This window comes from Rhea pennata, chromosome 3 (genome assembly GCF_028389875.1).
Source record: "Rhea pennata isolate bPtePen1 chromosome 3, bPtePen1.pri, whole genome shotgun sequence".
Classification (NCBI taxonomy): Eukaryota; Metazoa; Chordata; class Aves; order Rheiformes; family Rheidae; genus Rhea; species Rhea pennata.
Genome location: NC_084665.1, coordinates 58,120,133 through 58,146,084, shown reverse-complemented (window position 1 = coordinate 58,146,084; position 25,952 = coordinate 58,120,133). Strand labels below are relative to the sequence as shown.

Below are 25,952 nucleotides of genomic sequence, written 5' to 3'. Positions count from 1 at the left end.
CTCTTCTTCTGCCCTCCCTGCTTCCTCTGGGTGCTCTTGAGCTGCTGCCTTACTTTTCTCTGCTGCCACGAACGGGGCACAGATTAATGTTCAGGAAAAGCACTCACCTTCTTCAACTTGTTTCAGTCTTTTTTTCACTTCTGAGAAACATATCAGGTGCTTCTCTTATTGTTTTCCAGTGCCAGGATTTTCATAAATAGTTTTGTTTCCAGTTACAGCAGTCTTGTATCACTTGATGCAAGTCAGTCTCTGCTCTGGCAGGTGTTCAGCTGTGCTCTTCTGCTTCCCTGTATGCTGTCAGTAAGCCTAAATCTCCTCACCACTTCCCTATGAATTGTACTTTGCTGCTCGAAGGGGACAATTAGTCAGTGCCTTACATAGTTTACAACTCAGAAATTCGAGAGGCATTATATTATTTTTCAGGGATGTGTCAAAGTTCCCCATTTCTACAGTACTTATTGGTTTGGCGAAGCACATATTGTCACTGTATTCTTAAACATTAGCTACAACAGGAGTTTTTGAAGTGTTAGGTAAAATCTCTAATGTTTGGATTTTAAGATCTGACGCTTCTCAGTGACCCAAACACTTAATAGGAAAACTGAAATGAAATGTGATGGCTCTTTATTGGAAAAACAATTAGTTGATAAGTAAAATGAACTCAGTCACATAAGAAACAATTACTGGTTTTGTTTTTTGCATGAGCAACTACTACTTATGAATGAAAGAAATCAAAAAAACTAATTTCAACATAGTCAATATACTGCCATAGTCAATATGAGCTTAATTCTACCAATTAATATGAGTACTGGCTCAAAGGATTTGTTTCCTTTTTCTGTTGAAATATAATAGCATACAAAGAACTGTAAGTAATTCTTCTAGCCATCACCAGGACATTCAGATTGTTGTAGGTTCCTTCCCTGCATCTGGGAGGAATTAACTGGCTCTACTGGGAGGAAGGGAGAGAGGATATACAAGCCTGAATCCAACTGTAGGATCAAGACATGTTATGTAAAAATCCAATTAAAAAAATTCTAATAAACTTTTCCCCAATAGAGAAGACTTACACCAGAGAAAATAATGACACTTTCAAGATTATTCAGCAAGTATTCCAGCTCAGAACAGTTTGCAGCAGCTCAAGAATACTAGGCAGGTTCTTTGTAGTTCCAAACTGTTTTCATGAAATGATAGTTAAAACCACCACCTGAGAGATAAAAGCAGCAAATGTATTTTTCTGGGCTAAAAAAAGTTTTATCTGTCACTGACAGAGGGTACAAAATGGGCAATATACACTCACATGGCAGTCAGGGACTGTGAAAAGGCTGTCTTTGCAGTTAACATCTCAAGTAGGCTGGTTCAGACTCCTCCTGGCCCTTTTTCCCCTTGCGCAGACTTGCCTTCAGAGCTTTAGCTAACCCTCTTTGCTTCAGTGGGCCAACACTGAAAAATTTCTTTTTTCATAGCCCCTTCAACTACAAAAGCAAAGTGAAATTCAAACCCTGAAGTCAGCCTGCTCCCATGCTTGCCCCCCACCCCTTGGCTCTGCAGAAGGTCTCAGTGTGCATAAAAGACAATACTAGCGTTGCTTACTGGCCCCCAATACTCAAGTGTGCAAAGGTTGCATGTGCACCCGACACTGTATTGAGGGAGGCAGCTGGGGAGCACAGACTGTCTTGGCTCTGGGTGCCCTGAAGCCCTGGGTACACAGCCAGTAGATACTCTCAAATATCAGCGCAGCATCACCTCTCTTTTTGTCTTTTAGGCAGTGAACTTCATGGTTACAGGAAAGGTGAGAGGGAGAAGTGTTAATACAGCCAGTTGCATGTCAAGCTTTCTGCTTTATATTGCAGTTTCTATGGGAAAGGACAAGTAATACCAGTTACATCACTCTGATCCCAGGACTACCTGCTGAAAATCTATTAGAAACAAGTTTAAAAATTTACAAGAAATCTTCTTACTTAGTGGAGAAACAAACAGCAGAAGCAGGGAAATATACTCAATACAAGCAGGTGAGAGGAAGCCATACCACTACAAGACTGAGGGACTGCAAAACACCATGAGGGGACTGATGCACTGGAAAGGAGGCAGGGATTTCTGTTAACTGCTTCTTGAATTATTCTTGGGATTTCTATCTTTCAGAAGAAACTGGCTTATAAATTCCTTGTAATATTTTAAAAATCCCTTCTTTCTAGCTGCTTAGAGGAAAAAGTGTTTTGCTCATTATCCTTTCTAGTCTAGTGCCTTTTGCAAGAAAGACAGGGATATCTCTATAGGATAGATCATACAGACTAGGTCAAACTAGTGCACAAGTCCTTTACATGCAGACCATTCCCAGGAGGCTCCCATGGCATATAGGAGAGCAGCACTCAAAATGACTTCTGCTCCCATCACTTAGGCACAGCATCACTCCCAGCACCAAGGACTGAGGTATGTGGATTTTTCAAGCACGAGAAACAGATGTCATTTTTCAAGGAGAAGCAGGAGACACTTCTTAAAAATATTTGTTCCTCCTATTTTAAATAAGTCAATACTAATTTTTCAAGTGGATTTTGGAGCTGAACAGCCATGCATCTTTACTACACTGCTATTATTCATTCTTACTTTCATAAAGACTAAGCTTAGTATCCAAAAAGAAAGGATGTCAGCCCTAAATTAGATTCAATATTGCAGTGGGCAAGCATCTGTGTTATCAGCATCCTAAAAGTGTTCACAGAGCTCTCTCATCCATGCCCCCCAGATCAGGATTCTCATTCTTGTGCTGTTAATCCTACCCAACATCTATTCCACATTGTTCCTCATCCCAGACCTCATTCATCCTTCCTTGTGGTCCTCACCTTCCTCACGTCTGCTTCCTCCCATGCAGCAGGCTCAGTGACAAATGTCCAGCTTTTGAGACCCAAAAGTAGTCCTCTCAGGAACTCCTGTGCTTGTGGCACAGCATCAACCTCCCAGCAGACACTAGCTGTACCTGATCTGCACAGCTTCCTTGGTGAGCTTAGCAGCCTCCCCCAGGTACTGATGCTGGATGGAACAGCACAAGCTGCTTCCAGAGCTTAAGCTGATAGACCAGATCCTCAAGTTATTTCCAGTAACAGTCTCAAAAAAGAAGAAACAGCCAGCACATAAGCCTCCCTGCTAAGGAAGAGGCCTGGTCTCCAATCGCCACTTTGATGCTTGTTTAAGGAACTTTATATTAACTAGCAACAGGATAGCATAAACGTATAAACCTTGCAGAAGGCCTTGCAGAGGCAGTTGTGTGCCATAAACACAAGATCTGGTGGGAGATGGTAGTCTGATCTATCGCAGTGGCTCTTGTGAGATCATTTGCCCTCAGGCTGAGCCCAGTAACACAATAAGACAGAGAGAGGAGGGACAGGCATCTCCCATTGCATCTCTGTCTTTAAAGTGATGGTTGCACCTTCATTTCCTGTGACCAATGCAGGGAACTATTTGCAGGTACTGGATTTAGCAGCTGAGGTAGGAAGGCAAACATGTAGCTTTTACAGAATGAGTTCAGGTGTGGACCTGTTTAAGTCTTTTGAGTTACAAATGCTGCTAAACATCCTTAGCCATAAACACAGATGGTTAGAAAAATGTCATCTCTAAAGGCCAAGTTTTGTGAACATAAATCACAAGCACCTCTCTATGTCAGGTGCCATGAAGGGTAAAGCACAGCTAAATAAAAGAAGAGGCGGAAGTCTAGAAGATCTCAGTTTGTGGCCTGAGAACCTTAATCCACTTCAGACACCAATTTTTCTGTGGAACTTCATGTTGGTGATTTGTGTCTTTGCTTCAATTATACTGGCAAGGATATGATGGACAGATTTTTCATTCTGGTTCACCCAATAGTTATTCATCTTTAATTTAACTGTAATTTTTTCTTCAGATTTTACTAAAGGTGCCTTACTAGCACATACATGTTTTATAGAATCATACACCCAATTTGCAGATTAGCTCTGTAATTATTTAAGTCACATCAAAAACTGAATGTCAATCAATCCACAACACATGAATTGTCAAGTGCAAATCTAACTTTCTGAAGATAAAGCAACCATCAGAAAGTAATTTGCAGTAAGCAAGGTGAAGCTAAAAAGAAAAAACCACATACACACATTAAAACAAACTTGTAGTTGCATTTTATTTAATCAATGAAAGTCTACCTTAAAAACACAGAATCAAATTTGGTAACCCAATACATTGGATTAGAGAAAGCTTCAAGCTTTTAAGCACAAGCCAGAAGTCACAGTCTCAAATGAGAGTCTCAGAGGCCAAAGCAATGCACTGGAACAAAGCTGTATCTTTATGAGGAGACATGTTCCTTGCACCATTAGCATGGTTTCAAGTGCAGTATTTTGTCAGCTGTCAGTTACAAGAAGCATTTGTATTTGTTTTATAGTTACGTTTGTTGCATTGCTTACCTAGGCCCTGGATTAATGGAGATCACAAGCAAGTTTAAGCACTTGCCTGTCCAATTACTACCAGCAGACAATGTACATTGTGATAAAGCTAGCTTTATTTAAATGAGGTTCAGACGAGAATTAACTTTACATATTATTAACAGCTTTGGAACTACAAACATAAGAATAGGGATTACACAGGTCATGCTACTGTTACTTCATTTTACCTGCTGCAGTTATTGCAATATGGCTTAACGTACATAGGAATACAATTTGTACAAGTTCAGCCAAGTTTGCACTTGTGAGGTGTTATTAAGAGCACGATTAATTTGCAAGCCAACTTAACCTGTGGAAACCGACAGAGATTGTTGGAATTGCCCAAAGCTAAGGGGGAAAGCTGCCACTAACGATGGACAAAGATAGACTGGATTGTTTGAAACCACATTGTTCGGCTTTAAATATTTATATCATTTGCTCTGAGGTAAGGAAAAATCTTTTGATGCTTCCACACAGGGCAGCACCAGATGGTGCAATCACACCAGTGCAATCAGTCAAATTGCTTGCTGTATGTGCAGCCTTGAGGAGAGGCAAGCACCTACCATAACAAGAGCGTTTGTACACTACAAGTTGATTTTAAAATAAATTACTATACAGGTAGGATAGTGAAGCTATTTTCGACTTGATGGGCATCAGTTTCACAAAATGCGATCTGTAACCTTCACTTTAGAAATCAGAGCAGAAAGTAGTGACTTGTACTCCCTTTGTCTGATTTTAATGTAAACAAAAGACTGACTACTGCTGGGGGCAGCCATCCCAGGACTGTCAGCCTTGGGGCTTCTGTCTACCTTTAAATCCCTTGGCTCATTCTGTTCTACAGCTGTTCTCAATCCAACCTACCTTACATCCACCTTATGTTAACAGTTTTATGGTCTCAGCACCCCAAAATCCTATTCTACCCTTTGCAGTCCCAGGCAGAATTCATCACCAAGCCCTTACCCTCCTTCCTGCTCCTCCAGCAGTGAAGACAGGGAATTGCTTTTAGTAGGGAAGATTCAGAAAATGTCATGGTGGGAAGCAGTTCAGGCATGGGTTAAGGAGAGAGGAAGCTTGTATGCAGAAGTTTTGTAGGTGGTGTCAGTGGAATGAAGACTTTGGGATTGAATAAGGAAGTGACCAGAAATGAGCTGACTCTTGGATGAGAAAGATGTGATTTGAGGGCTCTGATATAGATGGGGTTGCTAAAAGCAAGACAGCAGAGGGAATGATGAGTCTAGAGGGTTCTCAGAAACCTGGGGAGACTGCAAGTTGAAATGACTTTAGTATAGGTAGTTGGTGGATCTGCCACAAGTTAGGGCTCTCCTTTTTCAACAGGTCAGTCTACATTAAAATCAGAATTGGGTTTAGGATATACATATAAATATTCAAAGCATGACAGCCAAGTTTTTTTCTTTTTTTTGGGGGGGGGGGGGGGTTACAAGGCAAAAACCTGGAACAATAAATAGGAAAGCACATGTTATCAGTTTCCTCTCCAATGGTATCCATTTCATCTCCAGGCTACACTACAAAATTCCTTGAAGGGTATGTCTAAATGGTACAGAAATATCATACCTATACATTAAAATCAGAACTGGGTTTAAGACATACATATAAATATTCAACACATTACAGTCTAGTTCTGGAAACCTGAAGTCTGAAACAACAGAAAAGGGGTATTCTCAATTTCCTCTCAGGCTACTCTGTAGAAGTCACTTCTGACTAAATCAGGCCTGCACAAATACAACCAAAGGATGGACAAAGCCTGCAGGGCAATTCTTTTACCTGAATGGGACTGAGAGGCAGCAATGTTGAGCATCTTGCTCAAGCATTTGTGCGTGTTCCAGTTCCTGCTGTTCAGTAAGGAAACATGTACTAGTTGGCTGGAAGTCTCACATGTTCTCGTCATTCAGTTCTCTCCCTTCATCCCTCTCAGCCAAGCAGCACTTACGGCCTCTTGGTAGATCATATCAAGGCAGCTACGGAAAATGAGTGCGCTAAGGGAGACTGCAGAGAGAAGGTAGGGGATTCAGGTATAAATGAAGGGATTGAAGGAGACAGGACAGACAGGAGATATTTCAAGTGAAGGGATGGCAATAACTGTGGCACAATTTTTAGTGGCCTGCCCTTTCACTTAGTTGCACATCTCCAGTCTAAATGGTACATTTTGAGCAAAGGCAAATCACCTTTGCATGGTACACACGTGTGAATACACCCAACATTAAAGGCATTGTTTTTAATAGAAATGACAAAAAGGTGAAGTCTTCAAAAGAGCAGCTGTTAACTTCCAAGAATAAGGGGTGGTGAATAAAGCTCCTGGCTCTGCCACAGGATTGTCAGTTGGTCTCTAGGACTGGCATCTCTCCAAATGCCACAGGGAGGCTTAGCATATCTGAAAGAAAGAAAACAGTAACAAAGCTTTATTAATGACAATTTCTTCTCTCAAGAATATCTTATCATCATTCTTAAGCAGTTTTCAGAAACAGAATTGAAGAGGGTCACACAACTTAAAATTAAGCAAGAGTAATATATAGCCTAAGAAGAACCTATCCCTATCATCTTTTCTGATTCAGATTTCGCTTAAGTTCGAAGAGCGTTGGGAAATGAGGCACTCCTGATTTACTATGGCAGGCATCAGTCACTCCCTTTTGAATTTCCAATCAGCTTTGTTAGAGGAGAGGCATGTATGCAGATTAAATGTCACATCCACTTGTATAGCATGTGTTTTGCATAGCTAAGAAAACTGGAAACTATTTCCACCTTCCAGAAAAATTCTTAAACTAACAGGCCAGAGGCCAAGCTGAAGGGACAGACCATTAAAGTGAGGGGTAATTGTACAGAAAAGAAAAAAAAGTGTTGTGTGACCAGGAAAGTTAGTAAAGAGAAGTAGCACTTTTTTTTTTTTAAAAAAAAAAAAAAAGGATTATGGGTCAAACTAGGGAGCAGTGCTAGCCATAATCTCTCTTTGGCTAGTTTAAAATAAAAATGAGAGACAAGAGTTGTACACACCTCAAAATTATTCTGGAAAGGTAAAGAAATCTCTTACTAAAATGCTGCTTACATTTGAGGCCTCAGGAGCCACTGAGTTCAGGCTTTGTGGATGATGACAAGGAGCATCTTCATGACTACAAACATCCTCTGGTGTCTGTGTTTTCACATCTTCCACTAACTGGTGATGTTGCTCATCCTTCTTTGCTACCTGTGTTTGCTGACCTGTTTTTTGGTCTGCAATTTCCAGAATCTGCCCCACCTCTTTTTCCTTTAATTTTGCTACATGTGTATCAAGGGATTCTTTGGTTGAATCTTCTGAAGTACCCATTCCTACTGCTGACTTCGGAAGTCTTGGACTTTCCCTTGAAGCATCTTGAGGGCTAGTCACAATTTCTAATGAATTCTCACTTTTCCCTTCTTTAGGCACATGAGAAATGAACAGCACGTCTTTTGCTTGTTCTACACTTACATGACTTTCAGCAGACTCTGCTAATGTGGCATGTTTCCCTGTTCTTGACTGCTCGAGCTCTTGTTCTTTGCTTGGTATTTCTTCCTCTTTGACAGGAAGCTCATGATCCCCATTCATAGTTTCCAGAAATTCAGGTATACTGCTATCTGGCTGGCTTTTTCCTATGGATTTAGTGTGCTGCTCTAATCCAGATGCAGCTGTCTCTTCTGTCTCTGTGAGTTTGTCAACAGCTGTCTGGATGGCATTCAATACAATTTTTGTACTCTGAGACTCCAGAGTCACAGACTGAACAGTGTCCTTCTCCAACTGAGGGTGGGTGAGAGAAGGACTTTTCTTCAAAGGAGTAGCACTTTGTTCAGGGGCAAATCCTTGGGGCATCTCTTGCTTCGTCTCTGGTATTGCCTTCACAGAAGAAGAAAGTGCTTGAGATTGAAATGGTTCTGCACTGTCAGGCTCTGCAGTCCCAGGGCCTGAATGGTCAACAGCAGCAGCTGGGACTTCTTCAAGAGCCATTTGCCCACGCCTGGCTGCCAAGGGCTCTGATGTTTCAGCTGCTGAGTCAGTGAGTGTCATGGTTTCAGCAGTGACAGGATCTTCAAGTGCAGCAGCTGGTGCTGGCATGGACACTCTTGGTGCCTCCGAGCTTTCAGCTCCAGCGGAGTCTGAACCAGAGCCTTCCTCTGGCACAGGTAAAACTTCTGGCTGCACAGCGTGTGTGGAACACTCATCACTGCTTACAGCTTCCAGTGCGCTAGAGTCACCTCTGCCTTGAGCTCTTTCCACCAATTGCTCCCTTTCCATTTCTTCCCTCAGTACATGCCCACTGCTGGAGGTTTCTACAAGTTCTTCTGCTTCCACCAGCTCTTCTGCAACTCCACTGCTTGGTGTTTCGCCTTTGTTTGCAGCGCTGGCAAGGACAACACTGCTCCCATTTTCCATGGTATGCAAGCCAGTTGATGCTAAGGCAGACAGGTTTTCTCCTTCGAGCTGCATGGGGGCTGCAGTGACAGGGCCCGGTGAGTCCATGCTGAGGATGCCTTCTTCCATTTTGCTACCTTGCTTTCTTCCATTTTCATGCTGGGAGATGGCTGCAGTTTTGAGTACAGCATCTTGTAGTTGGCTGTCTCCCCTCTCATCACTCAGGGAGAGCACTTCTCTTGTGCTTCTTTCGAGGCATTCGTGTACCAAGATGGGCCCAGAGGCTTCTGCAGGGATCTGCACACAAGTCCCCTCACTCACACTCTGCCCAGATGCTGCAGCTGCTTCGGAGCTACTTAATTCTGGAGTGAGGACAAAGACTTGTATGCCCTCCTGCCCGGGGAGCTCAGCAGCGGGGACTTTGGTGCTTTTTATTGCAGGGAGCCCAGACTCGCCTTCCTCTCCCTGGGGAGCTGCCTCACCAGGAACTCCTGTAGCGTACACTTGGCCTGGTGAGTCCAAGGCAGGAGCTGCCTCTTCTCCCGCCAGCGTGCCAGGGACCGCAACAGCAACTGCCTCTGTGCGCTCTGGTCCCTCGCAGGGGGTGTCACGCTCGTCCTCAAGCTGCACAGGCACTTCAGCTGCAGTGCCTGCACCGCCTGCAGGCCCCAAGGCAGAGGCTTCGCCTGCATCTCTGTTTTGCACCTGAGCAGAATGGGAACAGAAATGTGAAGAAGGGTATGGGTGAAGAGTGATTGGGAATATTCTACATGCAAAAACACCAGAAGAAATGACCAGGAAGGCGAGAGTTATACAAATGGCGTGAGTCAAGGACACTGAGATTAGCAAATCATCAAGATCCCAGCACATTGGTGCATAATTTCTCAGGACACGCAGCTCAGGAAATGAAGGACAGCCTAAAAGAAGGTACAGGTGACACCACGTGAACCAAAGAGTGAGTAAGTATGATGGTAGGAAGATAAGGAAGAGCATAGGAGACATTAGCCACCACCACTCCTGTACCTTCAAAGCTGAAGGTAGTAGTGCCATTTCTTACCTTTGCAGGGTACCTCAGCCACAACTGCATGTCTGCCTGGGACTAAAAATTCCATCAGATATTTATGGTATCATGTATATGCGTCCTATTGTTTCCTAAAATATCTTCAGTAACATTACTCTGTGCAGAAGCCTTAATGGTGATTTTTCTGCACCTTCAGATTCAAGCACACAATCTCCCACCCCTTACTGTAGGAACTGCATCCACCTCACTCTGCACAGAAGCCTCAGTGGTAGCTGCTTCTGGATATTTTTGAATCTGTCTCACTGTAAGAAACTTCAATTCCATCACTCTATAAACAGAAGGTCCTTGACAATGATTTTGTTACAGCCTGCTTCTGAACTAGCTTTCTGAATTAGCTATGATGTCTAACATTTGCTGAATTTTTCTGAGACAGATCAACCTTTGTGTTTTATATAATACTTACTGCAGTCTCCACTCCTGAAACATGTTCATCTTTCATCTCGTCTCCTGCTAGCTCTGTTAAGGGTAGTTTGTCTTTTTCTGAGGACTCCTGCTTTACTATGGGCTCTTCCTTGGAAGTCACCATTTTACTGCTATCAAAGTCTTTGTCTTTTGATGAAGGTTCTTCTGCTGTCCTCTGCAATTCAGGTGCTTCCTCATGGTCTTCTTCAACTCCTTCTTCATGCATCTGTGACTGGCTTTCATCTCTCAATGTATCTACATTTTTAAGTCCTTCTGTGTTCTCTTCCATTGCAGCAGATATTTCACTTCTCTCTGAACCTTCGTGTAGCACTCCTTCTTCACTTCCATTTTTGCCCTGAATGCTTCTTGCACTTCCTAGGGCTTCGATGTCATCCTCCTTGTGTCCTCCTGTTTTCAAGGACTGTTCAAGCAAAGGAGTTTCCTGACCTACCAATTCCACACCTTTAGCATCGTCTTTCATTTCTGACTCAATTTCTTGCACTGTCTCAGTTACAGTTGACGTCATGGTTCTTTCACTCACCAGCTGTGCTGCATCCGATGACCTTACTCTTTTAGCAACTTCCTGAAGAACTTCTTGTGTCTGTCTCTCTAATTCTCTCAAGTTTTGCTCAGTAGCCTCTACTTCCTGTACAGGTGTAACTTCTTCTGTAGTATCAGGGGTTTCTGACAACCGTGAAACAGCAGAAACCATCTCAGTTGTTTCCTCAGCAAAGGATACTTCCATTGTTTCTTCGGCACAGTAAGCCTCTGTTGTCTCCTCCAGAGCTGTCACTGCTTCTGAGGTTAGCTCTTGCTCACTTGCTGTCGTGTCATCACTTGTATCCTTTCTCATCTCTGGCACAGTCTTAGCAACCACCACCGCTTTTTCTACAACAGCTTCTGATTCAAATGTTTTCTTAGTTTCTTTCTCTTCCTCTTCTTTTAACTGCTCAATGCACTCTGTCACAGCAGCAGATATCCAAGACGGTGATCTTTCTTCAATACTGGTAACTGCCCTTTCTCCTTCCACAACAGTAACACTAACTGCATGTACAAGCCCTTCACTAGCATGTTCAGTTCTTAAGGTCTCTTCTAGTTTTTCTTCCCTTTCTTTCTCTGAGGTTTGTTCTCTTATAGCTTCAGCATCTTTTGCTTGCTGGGCTTCAATTTTCTCTTGTTCTGCTGCTTCATATTCAGATAAAGGAACAACAGCTGGAACATCAGAATCTTCTTCAGTTGTTTCTGCCATGTCTTCTCTTGCTTGTTTAAGAAGTGTTGGTTCTAGTTTCCCATCTGACTTTTTCTTCCTACGGCCAGGCATCAGTTTTCTAAATGGAACCCATGATTCATCTTTTCCAGGCTCACCATCTGATGTTGAGTGCTCCAGGCTAGATCCCATGACAGAGTCTTCAGTTCTCTCTTCCATTCTGGTTTTGGATTTTCTTCTTGGAGTGACTAGTCTTTTAAATGATTCCCATGTTGAAATGCCTTCACCTTCAGATGGGCTTCCAGCTTGTTCAGGAGATGAATTCCCTTGTCCTTGATCACTTTCCTGAGAGCTAGTAAAAACTGTATCTGTTGCTGTTTCTTTGCTCTGTCCAGATTCTTCTATTCTTTGGCCTTCTTGACCAAGCTTATGTTCAGCTTCTTCATCAGATGATGATGATTTCCTGGCTCTTTTCTTTGAAGAGCCTACACATATAAAAGCTTCCCAAGACACAGAGGTGTCAACCTTTCTTTTGGGCTCTTCAGTGACTTTCTCTTGTTTCTGGTCCATCCCATTTTCTTTTACTTCTCCCTGATTTTCATCAACTGCATTTTCAGTTGTAGACACTGCAGCACTTTTTGTCCTATCAATTTCTTCTTCTTTATCACTTTCAGAAGGTCTTCTGACACGTTTCTTGGGAGTCACCATCTTTTTAAATGATGCCCAGGGTGTAACACTTTCTCTTTTTCTCTCCATATCTGAAATTGCAGCATCTTCATTTTCAGTGACCTGCATCCCATCTGCAGATTTTTCCAAAGACAGAATCTCATTTAACTCCTCAGGAGAAGAAGCAGAACTCTCTGCCTTTTGTTCTTCTGGGCTATCTGGGGAATCTGATAAGTGCTGAATTTGTTCACCCTGCTCTCCTAACTTAGATTCCTCTCTCCTTCCTTTATGTTTCTTTCCAGAGAGTTTTTTTAATCCAGTACCTGTGAAGAGTTTCTTTAAAGGGCTGCCCTGTAGTTTATTTTTTTCTTGAGAAGACAGAAGTTCAGCTTCAGTTGTGATACCTTCTGGAGGTCTCTGTTCAGTTGCCTCATCGGGAGTTATTTCTGTAGTTGTTTCAGTTGATTTGGTATTATCAGTTATAATTATGCCAGTTTGGCCCTGGAGACCTTCATCAACGGGTTTGGCTGACTGTTGGTCATCCTCTGTGTCAAATGAATGTTCAGAAGTGGAAGAGGACTTAATTCCAGGAGCACCCAGAGTCAGTTCTGTCTTGTGCGCTTTGCTTGTTTTCTTTTCTGTGGTTGTGTCATGAGCTTCTCCTGCTGTCTCCAGTTTTCCAGTGAGGTCTTCTGTTGCAGGTGAAATTACTGGTTCTGGTTTCTGTGTTTTTTCATCGGTTGTTTCTTCCTCCAGTGGAGCTAAGGATTCAGGTTTACTTCCTATTCTTCCTTCTGATTTTTTCAACTCTTCACCTGAACTTTCAGTTGTCAATAAAGATCTTGCTTCAAGTTTCTCTCCAGAGGACATTTCAGCTGTGTCATCTATTTCACACTTCTCTGTTGATTCCAGTTTTTCTTCTACAGATAAAACTTCTGAGGATGTTTTTAATTCTCCACTTGCACTCTCAGCGATATCACTAAAAACAGCGTCAGTGGTATATGTTATCTCTGTCGTCTCACTTCCTTTTTCTCCTTCAGTTTTTTCTCCCCTTTTACTTAGATCTTCTGAGCTTTCCACTAACTTCTTTTCTTGATCTTCAGCTTTTTCTTCCTTCACACTCACTTTAACAACTGTTGCTCCTATAACCTCATTGTATTCCTGCCTCTCATGTTTGGTTAGCTCTTCTTTCTTACTTGCTTCAACTGTTATGGCTGCCACAGTCTTTTCTGGTTCCTGCTTTTCATCTTCAGTTTGCTCCTTCTCATGAGTTTCAACAGTTACTGCTGTCACATTCTTCTCTTGATCTTGACTCTTGTCCTCAGATTTCTCTTCCTTTTCAGTGACTTCAGCTGTTAATATTGCCTCCTCTTTTTCTTGGTCCTCTTCTTTCTTAGGAGACTGCAGTTCCTCTTCTTTAGGCTTCCTAAAACTCTTCTTTTTCCTAAATCCAGTCCATCCCTGAGAAAAAAATTTTCGTAATGGTGACGCAGTATCAGCAGCTAAGGCAGCTGACTGAGAACACAGGTCCTTTGCTTCTGATGTTTTGGGAGATTCATCTTCTGGGGTTTCATTTTTGGTTGTGTCTTTCGTGTTGTCTTCTGCAGAGAGGGCATCTTCAGGCACCGGTATTTCCTCTGGGCTGACTTCGCTTTGATCAACAGCTCCTTCAGTGCCTTCCATTTCCTTTTTTACAGTAAGCAGTTGAACTGGTTCTGATTTTCCGTTTTTTTCCTTCTTAACTGTGAATCTGAATCCAACAAATTTAAAAACCTTTTTAAATCCCAGATCATAAGACTGCGGCTCAGGTGCTTGGTCAAGACCTTCTGCATCTTCTTCCAAAGATGGTAACTGTTTAGATATATGAGGATCCTCTTTTTCATCATCTACACCATCCTTGGTGCTTGAGTCAGAAGGACTTGTCTCCATGGTTATGGCCTCTTCCTGCGAAGCTGCACTGGACTGCTCTGTTTGTCCAACTGTTAAAAAAAAGAAAAAAAAAAAGCCATTAGTTTCCTTGCATTTTCAATTACCTGTTACTTTCTACCTGTACGCATGTATTTATTTTCATTCTTATTCAACATTTCCCAGCCATGTAAATTCTATTACCTGTGTTCCTCTTCCATGCACTACAATTACCATTTTAAAAGGTCTAGTTTTAAGCTTACTTTAGTTTACTATAATTCCTTTTCTTTCTCAGATCAGTCCATGTTCCTTTTCAAAACTTACCTGCAAATGCACATTTAGAGCATATATTCTCTCATTCTTTCTCATCCTCTGTTGGGGGTTTGGTGGGATTTTTGGACTGTAAGATAAAATGGTACTAAAACTTGATGTGAGAAAAAGTGTTCATTTCTATCCTATCATATATCGAAGAATTCATAAAACAACATATGTAATTATTTCTAAAGCTGATGTTTCATATCCTTTTGATGCAGAGGGAGGCTTTTAAGGAAGGAGAGAATTTTAAAAATGTGTTGATCTAAAATGATGACAAGAAAAGCAGAGCTCATTATTCAACTCTGTCTCAAAAGAATGGTAAGATGTGATAAGGTTTATGGGAGATTTCCTATTTTTCTGAAAACTTGCAAACTCCAAAGCAGTTACAATACCATGTATTTATTTTAAAATCAGGAAACTTGGATCTCTACCATACCATGACCATTATGGCCAGACAGAAACCTCACTCACAGCAATTCCATATCCCTTAAAATTAATGAGGTTGTTAATGTGTAAGCAGGTAGAATTTACTCCTCACAAGTCTATTTTTGCCTTGCCCCTTTCTTGAGTGTTGTTTTAAGTTCTTCCTCAGGACACTGGCAGCCACCTTGACAGTCTTGCTGAGATAATTTAAGTATTATCACTCCTAGCCATGAGCTGCCTAAGTTCACAGGCTGGCATACAACGTAACCCCCCTGAAATGCATCAGCTAAGAAGCTAGCACACATCCAGTTTACAGCACAAAACTGCAAGCTTCCCATACCCCAAACAAGTAAGTATTAAGTATTATTAAAAAAATGCAAAGTTATCGTAGGCCTAAATTTTTATTCAATAGCTTTAAATGGATCTTTGGAGGCAAAAAGATGGGGAAGAACAAGGATGTCCTGCAAAAGATGAGAAGATAAAATTCCAGTTGCTTATAATCTGAATTATTATAAGTGTGATGAACATATCTGATAAAGAACAAAACAGTGTATAAAGATTAAATCTGCAGTTCATTCGAGACACTGAAAAGCTCTGCCTCACAGGACTTGTTGGAATATGAGGGAGATGCAAATGAAAAAGGCCCAAGTTAAGCAGCAATGTCTTTGGAGAAAGTACTGGTCCTTTCTTTAAGTTATACAAGTGCTACTTTGAGCACTGTACAAGGGCATGTAGGAGACAGCTTTCAGAAGTGATTTAGATTTTAGTTTTCATTTGATCCCACTCTGGAACTGGATCTAAGTCTGAAGCTGGTCCTGTTTTGCACAGGGCCAGTCCAGCTGGCCTCCAGAGGTCCCCTCCAGCCCATAGCTCCGCTCTGGTTCTGCCTGCGCACATCCCCTTTGGGAAGGGCTGCATCTTTATCAGTGCTCGGACAGTGCACTCCACATCTGACTGCAATGCCCATCAACAAGAAGCAAAACTACATTTACAAATATAGTAGCTTCTAATAGCAATGTAGAGGGCCAATCTTGCTTATAGACCCAATCAGCAGCCTACTGACTGTTATTTATCAACTGACACAAGTAAGCTTTGTATTTTTATAAAGAAAAAAATAGTTTATTTTTCTAGTTTGTAGTTTATCTCTCATAGTTTAAAGTACTTTAATTATGAACTCCTAGTTCACTTAGGAGTCTGACCTCTGACAACCACCCTAGCTCCCTGAACATTTTAAAACAATGACTCATGTAATTTGTGAGGGAGCAGAAGAAGAAGAAAAAGAAATCTTTTTGAAGAATCCAGGAATATTACTCCATTGGTAATATATTTCAGGTAAACTTCAGGATACTCCACAAAAAAAAAAAAAAAAAAAAAAAAAAAAAAAAACCCAAAACTCTTTTTAAGAATATATCAGTCAGTGGTAGGCTGAGGAGGGGAAATAAGGTTGTAAGGACAGCTAGAAGCAGCAATAACACATTTGAACTCACTTTTCATTTTAAGATGGTTACCAAAGAAAAACTGACAGGTTTATCTTGTATTACTGAAATTATTTGGGCCTTTATGAATCAAGTACTATGCAGTTGCATGCTGAGAAGACATAAGGATAACACCAAGGAACCACTTTTGTACTTGTGTTCATTTATTCTAGATCCAGAAAGAAGATCATTGTCATTTACATCAAACTGTATCAATTTAACCAAAAGCTTATTACAGCTTAATAGGATTTCACAAAATTGTAAGTTCAAACACTAAGATACATCCCAAATATTTTATAATTGTTTAGTGACAGATACTTTAGATCTACAAATATACTCTCTATGTATATACTCTCCATACTTATTACATGAGGTATCTACCACAAGACAACTCGTAAGTATTGCTGTCAATATAGCATATCATTTTTGGGTGGAAAATATTTACATTTCTTTCTTCTTGGTGGAGAATGGGAACTTTCTTTCCTTTCTCTGTGTCACTAGTTTTTTTTTCCCCCTGATCCAGCTATGAAATTAAACATTGATCATATAGTCTTAAATATCAATTTTGTTCATGAGCCAAGCCTCTTAACATTTCTTGTGGAAGCAAGATCTATAGAGTGTCCTTTCTGTTCTTCCTGAATCCAGCATTAATACCCTTGTGCTTATTCTCAGTCATTTGGAATTATCTGTGTCTATCTGACATGACTCAGATACAGGTAGACAGGAAAAAAAGGAGCTGAGAGCAAGCTGGGAATGCTGAGCAGAAGTGGGAAAGTGCAGAAGTGAGAAGGCTATAGGAGTGGAGGAAGAGGCAGAAGGGATTCATCGCTCATTGCAGGCACCTGCTGAACTGCCAGAGACCTCCTTCCAAGGGTCCCTCTGAGCTCTTGCAAACATGCCCTGGAAATGCATGCTTACCACTCTGAAAATTTAAGGTTTCAAAAAATATAGGAAGTTTATAGTTGCAGTTGAGGCTGAATTTCTTAAAATTTTTAGTTTTTTCTTTTCATTAGAACACACAATTTTAATTAGAACATAAATTATGTGTTTAAAAGGAGTTTCAGGGATTTACAAGTAAACATGTTTATGGTAAGACAGACATGGAACAGAATATGAATTGGTAAGGTACTTCTATTTTCAAAGCAAGAGATAAGGCAAAGGACTAATTTATAAAGGATCTCATTCATTCATTCATGATAACCATTCAAAAGATTTTTGCTTATTGTATTTATAAACTGATGTATTCTGTAACATTCTAAGACAGACTCAGTATCAGTAAAATGCTTTAAAACTAAAAAGAATTGTATCATTACAAAAGCTTCAAGTATAGGTGTTTAAGATAACTACTGGGATCATAAAATTAAAAAGAGAATACATAAATTTGCAGGCTTAGTAAAATGCTTTCAAAACCTGTAGAGTCAAGTATACAGTAATTAGATCTTCCTTGCGAGTCAATCATGCTACCTCGGAACACTTCATTAAATAAGTTGCAAAAAGGAAGGTATGTAACACAAAAAATTTATTGACTGAACACACACTTTAATACCAGTCTGTCTTTTGGATGGAAAGCTACAACCACGCTACACACTGCTCACCTCCGTCACTCCCTCACAGCGCACACGGTGGCTGTGCCTGCACGCTTAGCCAGGTACTGCCCCTATCACTCCTCAACAAAAAGCATTAACCCTGCCACAAGGTATTTCAGGCCCAAGGAAACATAAAGCTTGGATGTCAGCTGGTAAGCAACACGCTACTGCTGTCCCCAGCCTCTACTTTGTCCACTTCTTTCTATCACACTTAAAATTACTCTATTGGCATTCACAATCCATTTCTGATGCCCCTCCACGGCAACTGAAGCATGAGATGCCATTCAGGAAATTTTTCATGTATGCTGCCAGCTGGCAAGAGGCTACCACTGTTTTGTGACAGGCCTGCCGTATGATACATATCAAAGTTATGCTTTTACAAGAAATACCCTCAAATAGCATTTTTATACTTTGTGGGCACAAAAGAAACAGAGGACCTAAGAAGTCAACTGTATATGCTGAACGTTATACTTAGCAGTTGGATTCTTTAATGACATTTTTATTAATGACATTCTTGGTGCCTAAACATTGTTAGTGCAGACGGTTTTGAATGCAAAGCAAACAATGAGTAACTCCACTTAGAAAGCTTTGAGCGTTATTTACACAAGGTATTGTTCAGAGTATTGTAGCATGTCATTACCACAGATCTTTTGGCAAGACAACTAACACTGTGTGAGTAAATTTACAGAACTTAAAAGCATCTTTAAGAAACACAGGAGATCCTTTCAAAATATCTCCCAGAAAACTGCTTAGTGAAACACTGTTAGGAATACAATTTCTTGGGTCTGCCCTGGGTAAGGCTATACTTCACCCACTATGGGCTAGTCAAGGCAAAAAACACCATAAAGATATCTCCAGAGGCAATGATAAAATCACAGTGGACCATAAAATCGATCCACTTTATTATTTAAATCCACTGAAATTCTATTTTAACTGTTTCATGTACCAGATAGCTTTCAAGTATTTTTAATTGAATCAACATGCAGTTTGTGCTTTAATAACTACAAACATTCCATTTTATTCTGAAAGAAACATGTGACACTCGAAGGCCTTAAGGAATCAGAAGTGCCTGACTTCATAGTTTTGCAGGTAGCTTAGTCCATAGGTAAGAATTTATTTCCATTTTATCAGAAGGATGCAGGTACTCATCAGATGTTGGAATATTAATATTTTCAAATTGGCCGAATTCCTATCACATCTCATTAAAATGAAATTAATTATTAACACTTTTAGTAACCTGATTGACACTGCCAGCGATGTAACTTAACTGCCACCACCAACACATCTGTTCCTAGAAGTGCAAATGCGTTCCTCCTCTGGAAGCTGCAAGAAGGAAAAAAGAACTCCGACCACAAGAGTTAAATGCACAGCACTTCATGTGCTTGCAGTCAACCATGTCAACATCTGGAGCTGGTTGACTTTTCCCCCCAAGGATTTGCAGCACTGTGCTGGATTTTTTCCATAAATTCCCTACATTCTAAATCTATCAGATGTATGTCATACACACCCTGTTCCCCATGTTTCAAACTCTACTGACCACTGAAAGACTCCGGAGGGGTTTTTTATTTTGTTTTCATTTATTCCAGGTTTAAATATTCAGGGCCAAATCGTGCTGTTAGTCACATATACAATACTCTCAGTAGATTTCCAGGAGTGTAAGTGAAATAGGAAATAGCCATAAAGCTGAAGGGCATTTTAGAATCATTTGCCTCCATTGCAGCTAGATTTGCCAAAATATGACTTGGAAGGAACATCTACTGCTCTAAAACTCACATGACAGCGAAACACACAAATGCAATTTAAAGATTGGATTTGAACAAAGTGCCCATGATGGTGACAGTTTAATATCAAGCTTTTATTAGTTAAATGCATTTTCCATAACTGCACAATTCCTCTAATTATTATGGAAACATACAAAGAGAAGAAGGGCCATAAACACATAAAATCATAGTAGTAGTAGTAGTAATTAAAACCCAAAACATTTTAAATGACAACATCTATGACACCTCACTCCTAAACAGATTTATTAGAATGAAGTAACTACTTGGGATTTAGTGAATGTGAATATTTTAGCAAACATAAATGCAAGCTGTGCATTTAGCTTTCCATTGTAGAGTGTAAGAATTGGCTATTATACTGCAAATTCTGATCCATCTGACTTCAAATTTCAGGAGGCCGGTTTTAGTAAAACAAACAAAAACCCTATCAAATAACACACTCTGTAGTAAAACATAAAATGGAAATATGTCCAGGTGTTACCCTCTTAACAAACTTTTTTTTTTTTTAATTAAATGCTTGAATATGCTAAAGGCTGCAGCACTACTGCTTCCTGACAATACTTCACGAGTTCCTGCTTCCCATCTCTACTACTGATCATATTTGCATTTCCACCTCAGTGTACAAATCTATCTTTCATGGAAAGCACATACTACTTTCTTCATCGTTCCATTCACTTCATTATTTCTAAGGACTGACTTGCTGAGCTTATTATGGGGAGGAGTGTCTTTAAGAATGCTTAAATAATAAGGGAGATTTACAGAGATTTTAAACACTAAATTTCACAATGCATTCATGCAATTCATGACCCTTCTAATCATGCTCTTCTTTTAGAGCTTTAGAAACAAATACCAGTAAGTTCAGTCTTCAGTTCTCTGGTACTTGGGTGGCAACCGAACAGTTAAGTATTAAAATTTTACATACTTCTGCGTCTGTTTTTAAAAAGGGGGGAAAAGGAAAAAGTTGCAACATAGCTGTAATTTTTCATGTGTGAAATGCCTTGAAAAAGCAAGAGCAATATCCCCAGAAGAGGACTCTGTATATAACCTCAAATGAAAATAACTTAAAAAAAAAAAAAACACACAATCATTTCTGATGTGATGCTCTAACATTCTCTCATAAACACTTTATTTTTAGAAGTTTATGCTTTAGCTGTACTTGCCTGCTCAAACCTAGACATCAACTTATCATATTCCCACATGGGAAGTTATATACTCCATTAATACAAATTTTTAGAAATACTGCTTCTTTCAGTTCAGTGTTTCACAAAACCAGCACTTAAGTTCAAAAAACAGTATTTAAGTTCCTTCAGAATTGTGGAGTTTTTCTTTTTCTTTTTCTTTAAGTAAAGGTCCATTAACCATGGCTTGGATATGCAGTTACTGTATTTAAAGATTCTTCATTAAATTAACTCACAATAATAAACTGTTCTTAAACCAGCCCAGCTGTTCTGCTTGTCAACCAAACCAGCATGCTACAAATATTTATGAAATTTCACGGTTTTCCATACTGCCCGTGTCTCACGTTCAGTGACTTTGTTTTGCTTTTTAAAATAAAATATATTGACTAAGTATAAGACAAATGTAACAGTAGTTAGTACTCTGGTATTTGAGAAAATATCTGCTCCACTAGAAACAAGGAAGAGACGCAGCAATATAGTGTAGGAATTGTTAGGACATTTTTGAGAATGATTAATTAAAAATGCACAATGAGCAACAGATTGAAAATTTTCTTTGTCAAAACATCTGCATGAAGAATAACATATTAACATCACAGACGAACTCACTACAAAGAAGACTGAGCTGTGTCTACACTAATTAGACAAACGATAGCTTAATGTACTTCTGCATATCAATAGAGACGTGCTGTGTCCCTTCAAAGAAATGGTAACTTGTACTATGAGCCAGATGCAGTTCTTGCAAAATGTAACATAGAAGCAACCATGCTACAGAGAAAATTCAAGTTTCTAGAAGATTTATTAAATAAGAAAAACCTCAAAATAGCAAACTGTGAAACTCTGTAAAAAGATTGCTTTAGAAAAGCAGATTAACCTTTAATTACCAACAATAAAAGGAAATAAAAAAAATAGAGAACTCTTGAGGAAAAAGACTCAGCATGTGATAAGCTCATTAAACATTGAGTTTCATGAAAACCCTATTGTAAACAGCAGTAGGATATCTCCTCCCCTACTAACTGATTCAAATCATGTACAGTCTTCCCTAGGGTCAGCTCTTAACAGAGCTGGACTTCTACAGGCTTTGTTGTTGATGTGTATTGTAACAATAAAGTATTTTGCAGGAATAAACCCTGTATTGGTTGAATATATTCACTAGCTCCAGCAAATTATAAAAAAAGAGCAAATAAACAATTATTAATATAGTGAAATAAAAAAGAATTAGCAGCTTGCTAAAGACACACATCAATTCAAGGGAAATTCCATGAGGAAATTAATTATCTTTAGGAAATATATTTATACTTTTTTTTAATTTTGTATTGCCACTTTATCTTACACAAAAAGACACATCTCTGTGCAAAAACAGTAGTGCAAGATAAGGTTTTCTTTAATTCTCAGCTCCCCTCAATATTATTATCTTTCCAGAAAGCCCAGTTAGTTTAGGGTGCCAGCTCTCATACTTCCATGGCTCATCTGCCACTTTCTTAAACAAAATGCAGAGAGTTCAGTGGATATAGCATTCAATTTTTGATATCGCAGGCTGGGATTCTCCCGAGACACACACACATGCACGCGTGCTGTGCTTCATTATAATGACAACAGTTTTAGAGTAACAGCTTCATTTCTCTCAGGCAAATACTTCTTTTACAGCTTCTAAATGATGCCCACTTCTAGTTCTCTTACAATTTCACTTAAGTTTAGCTCGAAAGATACTGTCTTGCATTATCTCTGGATTAACATACGATAGCATAATCAGCGTGGCCACTGTTGTTGCGTTTTTCCCAGCTACTAAGCTATACGCTGGCACTTCAAAAAAAAAAAAAAAAAGAAAAAGTACCGCCTTCTTCAAATTTATAAGACTTGGATTACAAATACCATGTCAAATATCTAACGAGAAGTGACAAGGAATTTCAAAATCTCAACAACCTGCGGTTCGGGTTTTGATACAGCACGCAGCGGAGTGCTTGGGCTCTACAGAAGACGGAGCTTGTAACTCCGAGCACACCAGCAGGAAACCTGTCCTAAGTGAAACAATACTTTGGAGAGCGAAAGGCGCATTCCAGCATGCACAGCCCGGCCTGCCGCTCCCTCGCCTCCCCACCGCCCTGCTAAGTAATAAACCGGCTGCAGCAGAAAGTCCCCAGATGTCACACACGCAAACGCAGGCGCTAGTCAGCCGAGTGCCAAAACGCACGTGCTTGCGTTCGAACAACGCCGCGCTGCCTTACCCGTGATTGTTATGGTCCCCAGCATTTTTAAATTACACTATTAATAAGAAACTTCCTTCTCACAGTGTGAGGCTCCGTATATTTATTTCTGCCGTGAGCAGCCTCAGTGACGAGCGCGAGCCAAGAGCCTCTGGCGATGCCAGGGGCGCGCAGCCCGCCCCTGCGCACTGCGGCTGGGCTTCCGCAGCCTCGGGCGCTCGGGCTCGACCGGTCCCTCCTCAGCGGCTCGCTGCACAACCAAGGGAGCAAAAGGCAACTTTGGGGCGCACGTGATGCTCTTTAAGGAGGGAAGCCCTCCCCTCGCCTCGCCAGCGCCAATTGCTGGCTAGCAGACCTCACACCGAGGCGCTGGGACTGTCCCCAGGCTGCAGAAATACAAGTTAACTATTCTCTTTCCATCATTTCTCTGCCAGAAATTACACTAGTTCTACTTTAAAGTACTAAACCCTTTCAACTTTTACTTCAAGTACATCTTTTTATTAAAAAAAAAAAAGAAAAGAAGAAAGGAAACGTCAACTTTGCAGGAAGATGTAACCACTTTCTAAACAACAGACCACTTTATTTCAAACTTTTGGAACATCTTTTTCAAGCAGTTTGACACAAAATAGTCAGACCAAACTGGTATACCAATATATGCTATTTAAAAGCCATATGTAGTTTACTCTTTATTATACTAAAACCTCATAAACAAAAAGCATACTGAATATTTGTTTCACCATAATGGATCATTTGCTCCTTTGCCTCCTAATAGCTATACCATTTTTTTAACTGGAAATTTATATTTATATTACTTATATAATTTTATATTACTTATATAAATTGTCTCGAATTCTGCTGTCAAGAAGTTCAGACAGGTATTACTCTGAATACTAGTATTCCAGCAATGTAATACTCCAACAGCTCTAACAGTTAGTGAAAGAAGATACAATATGATGATAAAAAACAAAATGTAAAGTGTCAGAATCTGATACATGTGATCTTCTATTGTGATAATGATGTTACTATAGATTACATTGGATATCTCCAAAGTCTGATAATCTAGAGGCTGGGGGGATCTATACAGATCTGATGACACATTTGGGCCAGCGGAACAGAGCTTTTGTCTGTGCGCTATGGCCTCTGATCACCAGCTTCAACGTGGTTTCCAGTTAATCTGACAGTGGCAACTTTCATGAGTCTGGATCAACTCTCTCAGTCTTCCAGATATGAGAGTAAAGTAATGACACAACCAAAGAAGGACAGAAAAAAAAAATCCAAAACAACAAGAAACACCTTAGTCATTAACATTCTTTTACTCTCTGTATTACTTGATGTCATGATGCCTTATTTCTGCTTTTGAAGACCTTGCAAACACAGGGAGATAAGGAACGACTAGGGAACTTGAAGAAATGTTGAGCTAAAATGATTTATTTCTCCTGAAGCGGGGAACATTTCCTCACTTCTTTAGCTTATTTCATTTGTCCCAACATATATGGACAGACTTTGTATATCCCAGAGGAACAGATAGGAACAGTGATGAGTATCTGAATGTAGTTTTCACTTGAAGAACTACCTTTTTAATGCTTGACCAGGCAGTGATTATTTTCCTCTCCAGATAATGTCATTTGCAGTTATTGTTACCAGGAAATAAACACTGCATCGCCTCAATACAGGCCACTTTTACTTTGAGAGCTAATCTCTAGGATTGTTTTCACTTTCATAAAAAACACGCTACCGTATAGGCTTGGTTCCACTGACAGCAATAAAATCCCGATTGAAACAGCAACATCGCACAACCACATGAAGAGATGATATTAAAGAAATTAAAGACTTTTCAGACAACTTGCTTAAATACAAATTCCTAATGCTATCTATGTTCATCAAGCAAATGCATCATGCATTTGCTCACATAAAATTATTTTCATTCTAGGGGTACTTCCCGAATCTCCTTCATTATACAGTCTAGGAATACAATTTCTGTATAACTAAAGCTACAGTCCACAATTATATGCACTGTTCACAATCCCAGTTGAATTAAAAAAAATCACTTTGTCTATCAACTCAAAATCCATGCCCTCTTAAAGATCATCTCATATTACTGGATCCAAAAGATGAATACTGACACGAAATCTTCTGACTCTACTTTGAATCAACAGGTATTTTCTTCTCTTTCTTGACTTTGATTACCAATTATCCTCTCTCAGAATATCCCTATCCATAAAAAGTAAAATTTTAAGAGGAATAGCATTTAGCACCAGTGAAATACAAAACCTGTTTGCATCCGGTTTTACAGTGCCAAGAACCTCTATCAATATGATAAAAAGGAAAATGCAAAAGGTCAGCATAAAATATAGGCAACCTTCTATTGGGATAATAATGTCATGGCAATTAATCTGAAGATGTGACGAAGAATTGCCTGTACTAGAGTTCCAAACCCAAAGTAGAATAATGGCTTTACAACTGCCTTAAGTTGAAAAGTGTGGCCTGACCTATCTTCTCCCCATCCCTTCCCTCCTCTCCCATGTCAGCATTAGTTGTCTGTCCTATCTGAAAACTATCCCCTTCCCACCAAAAAAGTCAGTGTGCAGCTGGATCACTGAAGCTGATCTCCCTTACTGTGCAGCTGCACAACTGCCTCCAGCAGCAAAAGGAAGGGGCAGGAACCAAAGGCTGAAGAGGGCAGGAAAGGCGGGCTGCCCTTTTGCACAGAATAATGAACAGCATAATTACTACTGTACAGCCATGAAAGAAAAAGGTTCCCAGGGTAGGACAGACTGTAGTGCCACCAAGGAGAAGGAGATTTTGTGATCAAAACACAAGTCTGATTACAAGCTGTATGAAAGGAAACTATAATCAAAATAAAGGCAATGGATCACAAGACTGTCCCTTCTTGTGAGCTCAGGATAGTTTCTTAACATTAATACTACCAG

The 25,952-nt window shown here is 40.1% G+C and overlaps 1 protein-coding gene across 2 annotated transcripts; it reads right to left on the bottom strand.

Moving 5' to 3' along the window:
• Positions 1-4,110: 4,110 nt before the first annotated feature.
• Positions 4,111-23,266, bottom strand: AKAP12 (A-kinase anchoring protein 12). 2 transcript variants are annotated; one of them, XM_062572379.1, is made up of 4 exons: positions 23,044-23,266; positions 10,290-14,140; positions 7,489-9,510; positions 4,111-6,819 (listed from the first exon to the last, which is right to left on the bottom strand). In XM_062572379.1, exons 1-4 carry the CDS (start codon positions 23,066-23,068, stop codon positions 6,811-6,813), a joined length of 5,907 nt encoding a protein of 1,968 aa, XP_062428363.1. In that variant the 5' UTR covers positions 23,069-23,266; the 3' UTR covers positions 4,111-6,810. The 2 variants fall into 2 exon arrangements, with proteins under 2 accessions (XP_062428363.1, XP_062428364.1); XM_062572380.1 differs by having other exon boundaries at positions 7,888-9,510.
• Between the last annotated feature and the right edge of the window lie 2,686 nt (positions 23,267-25,952).

Bases quoted from the DNA above. Each gene is read 5' to 3' on its own strand.
- AKAP12 (XM_062572379.1), bottom strand. From the start codon at position 23,068: ATGCTGGGGACCATAACAATCACGG. The intron at 14,141-23,043 runs GTAAGGCAGCGC...TTTTTTTAACAG, and splicing joins GGGGACCATAACAATCACGG to TTGGACAAACAGAGCAGTCC. The intron at 9,511-10,289 runs GTAAGTATTATA...CATTCTGCTCAG, and splicing joins TTTCAGGAGTGGAGACTGCA to GTGCAAAACAGAGATGCAGG.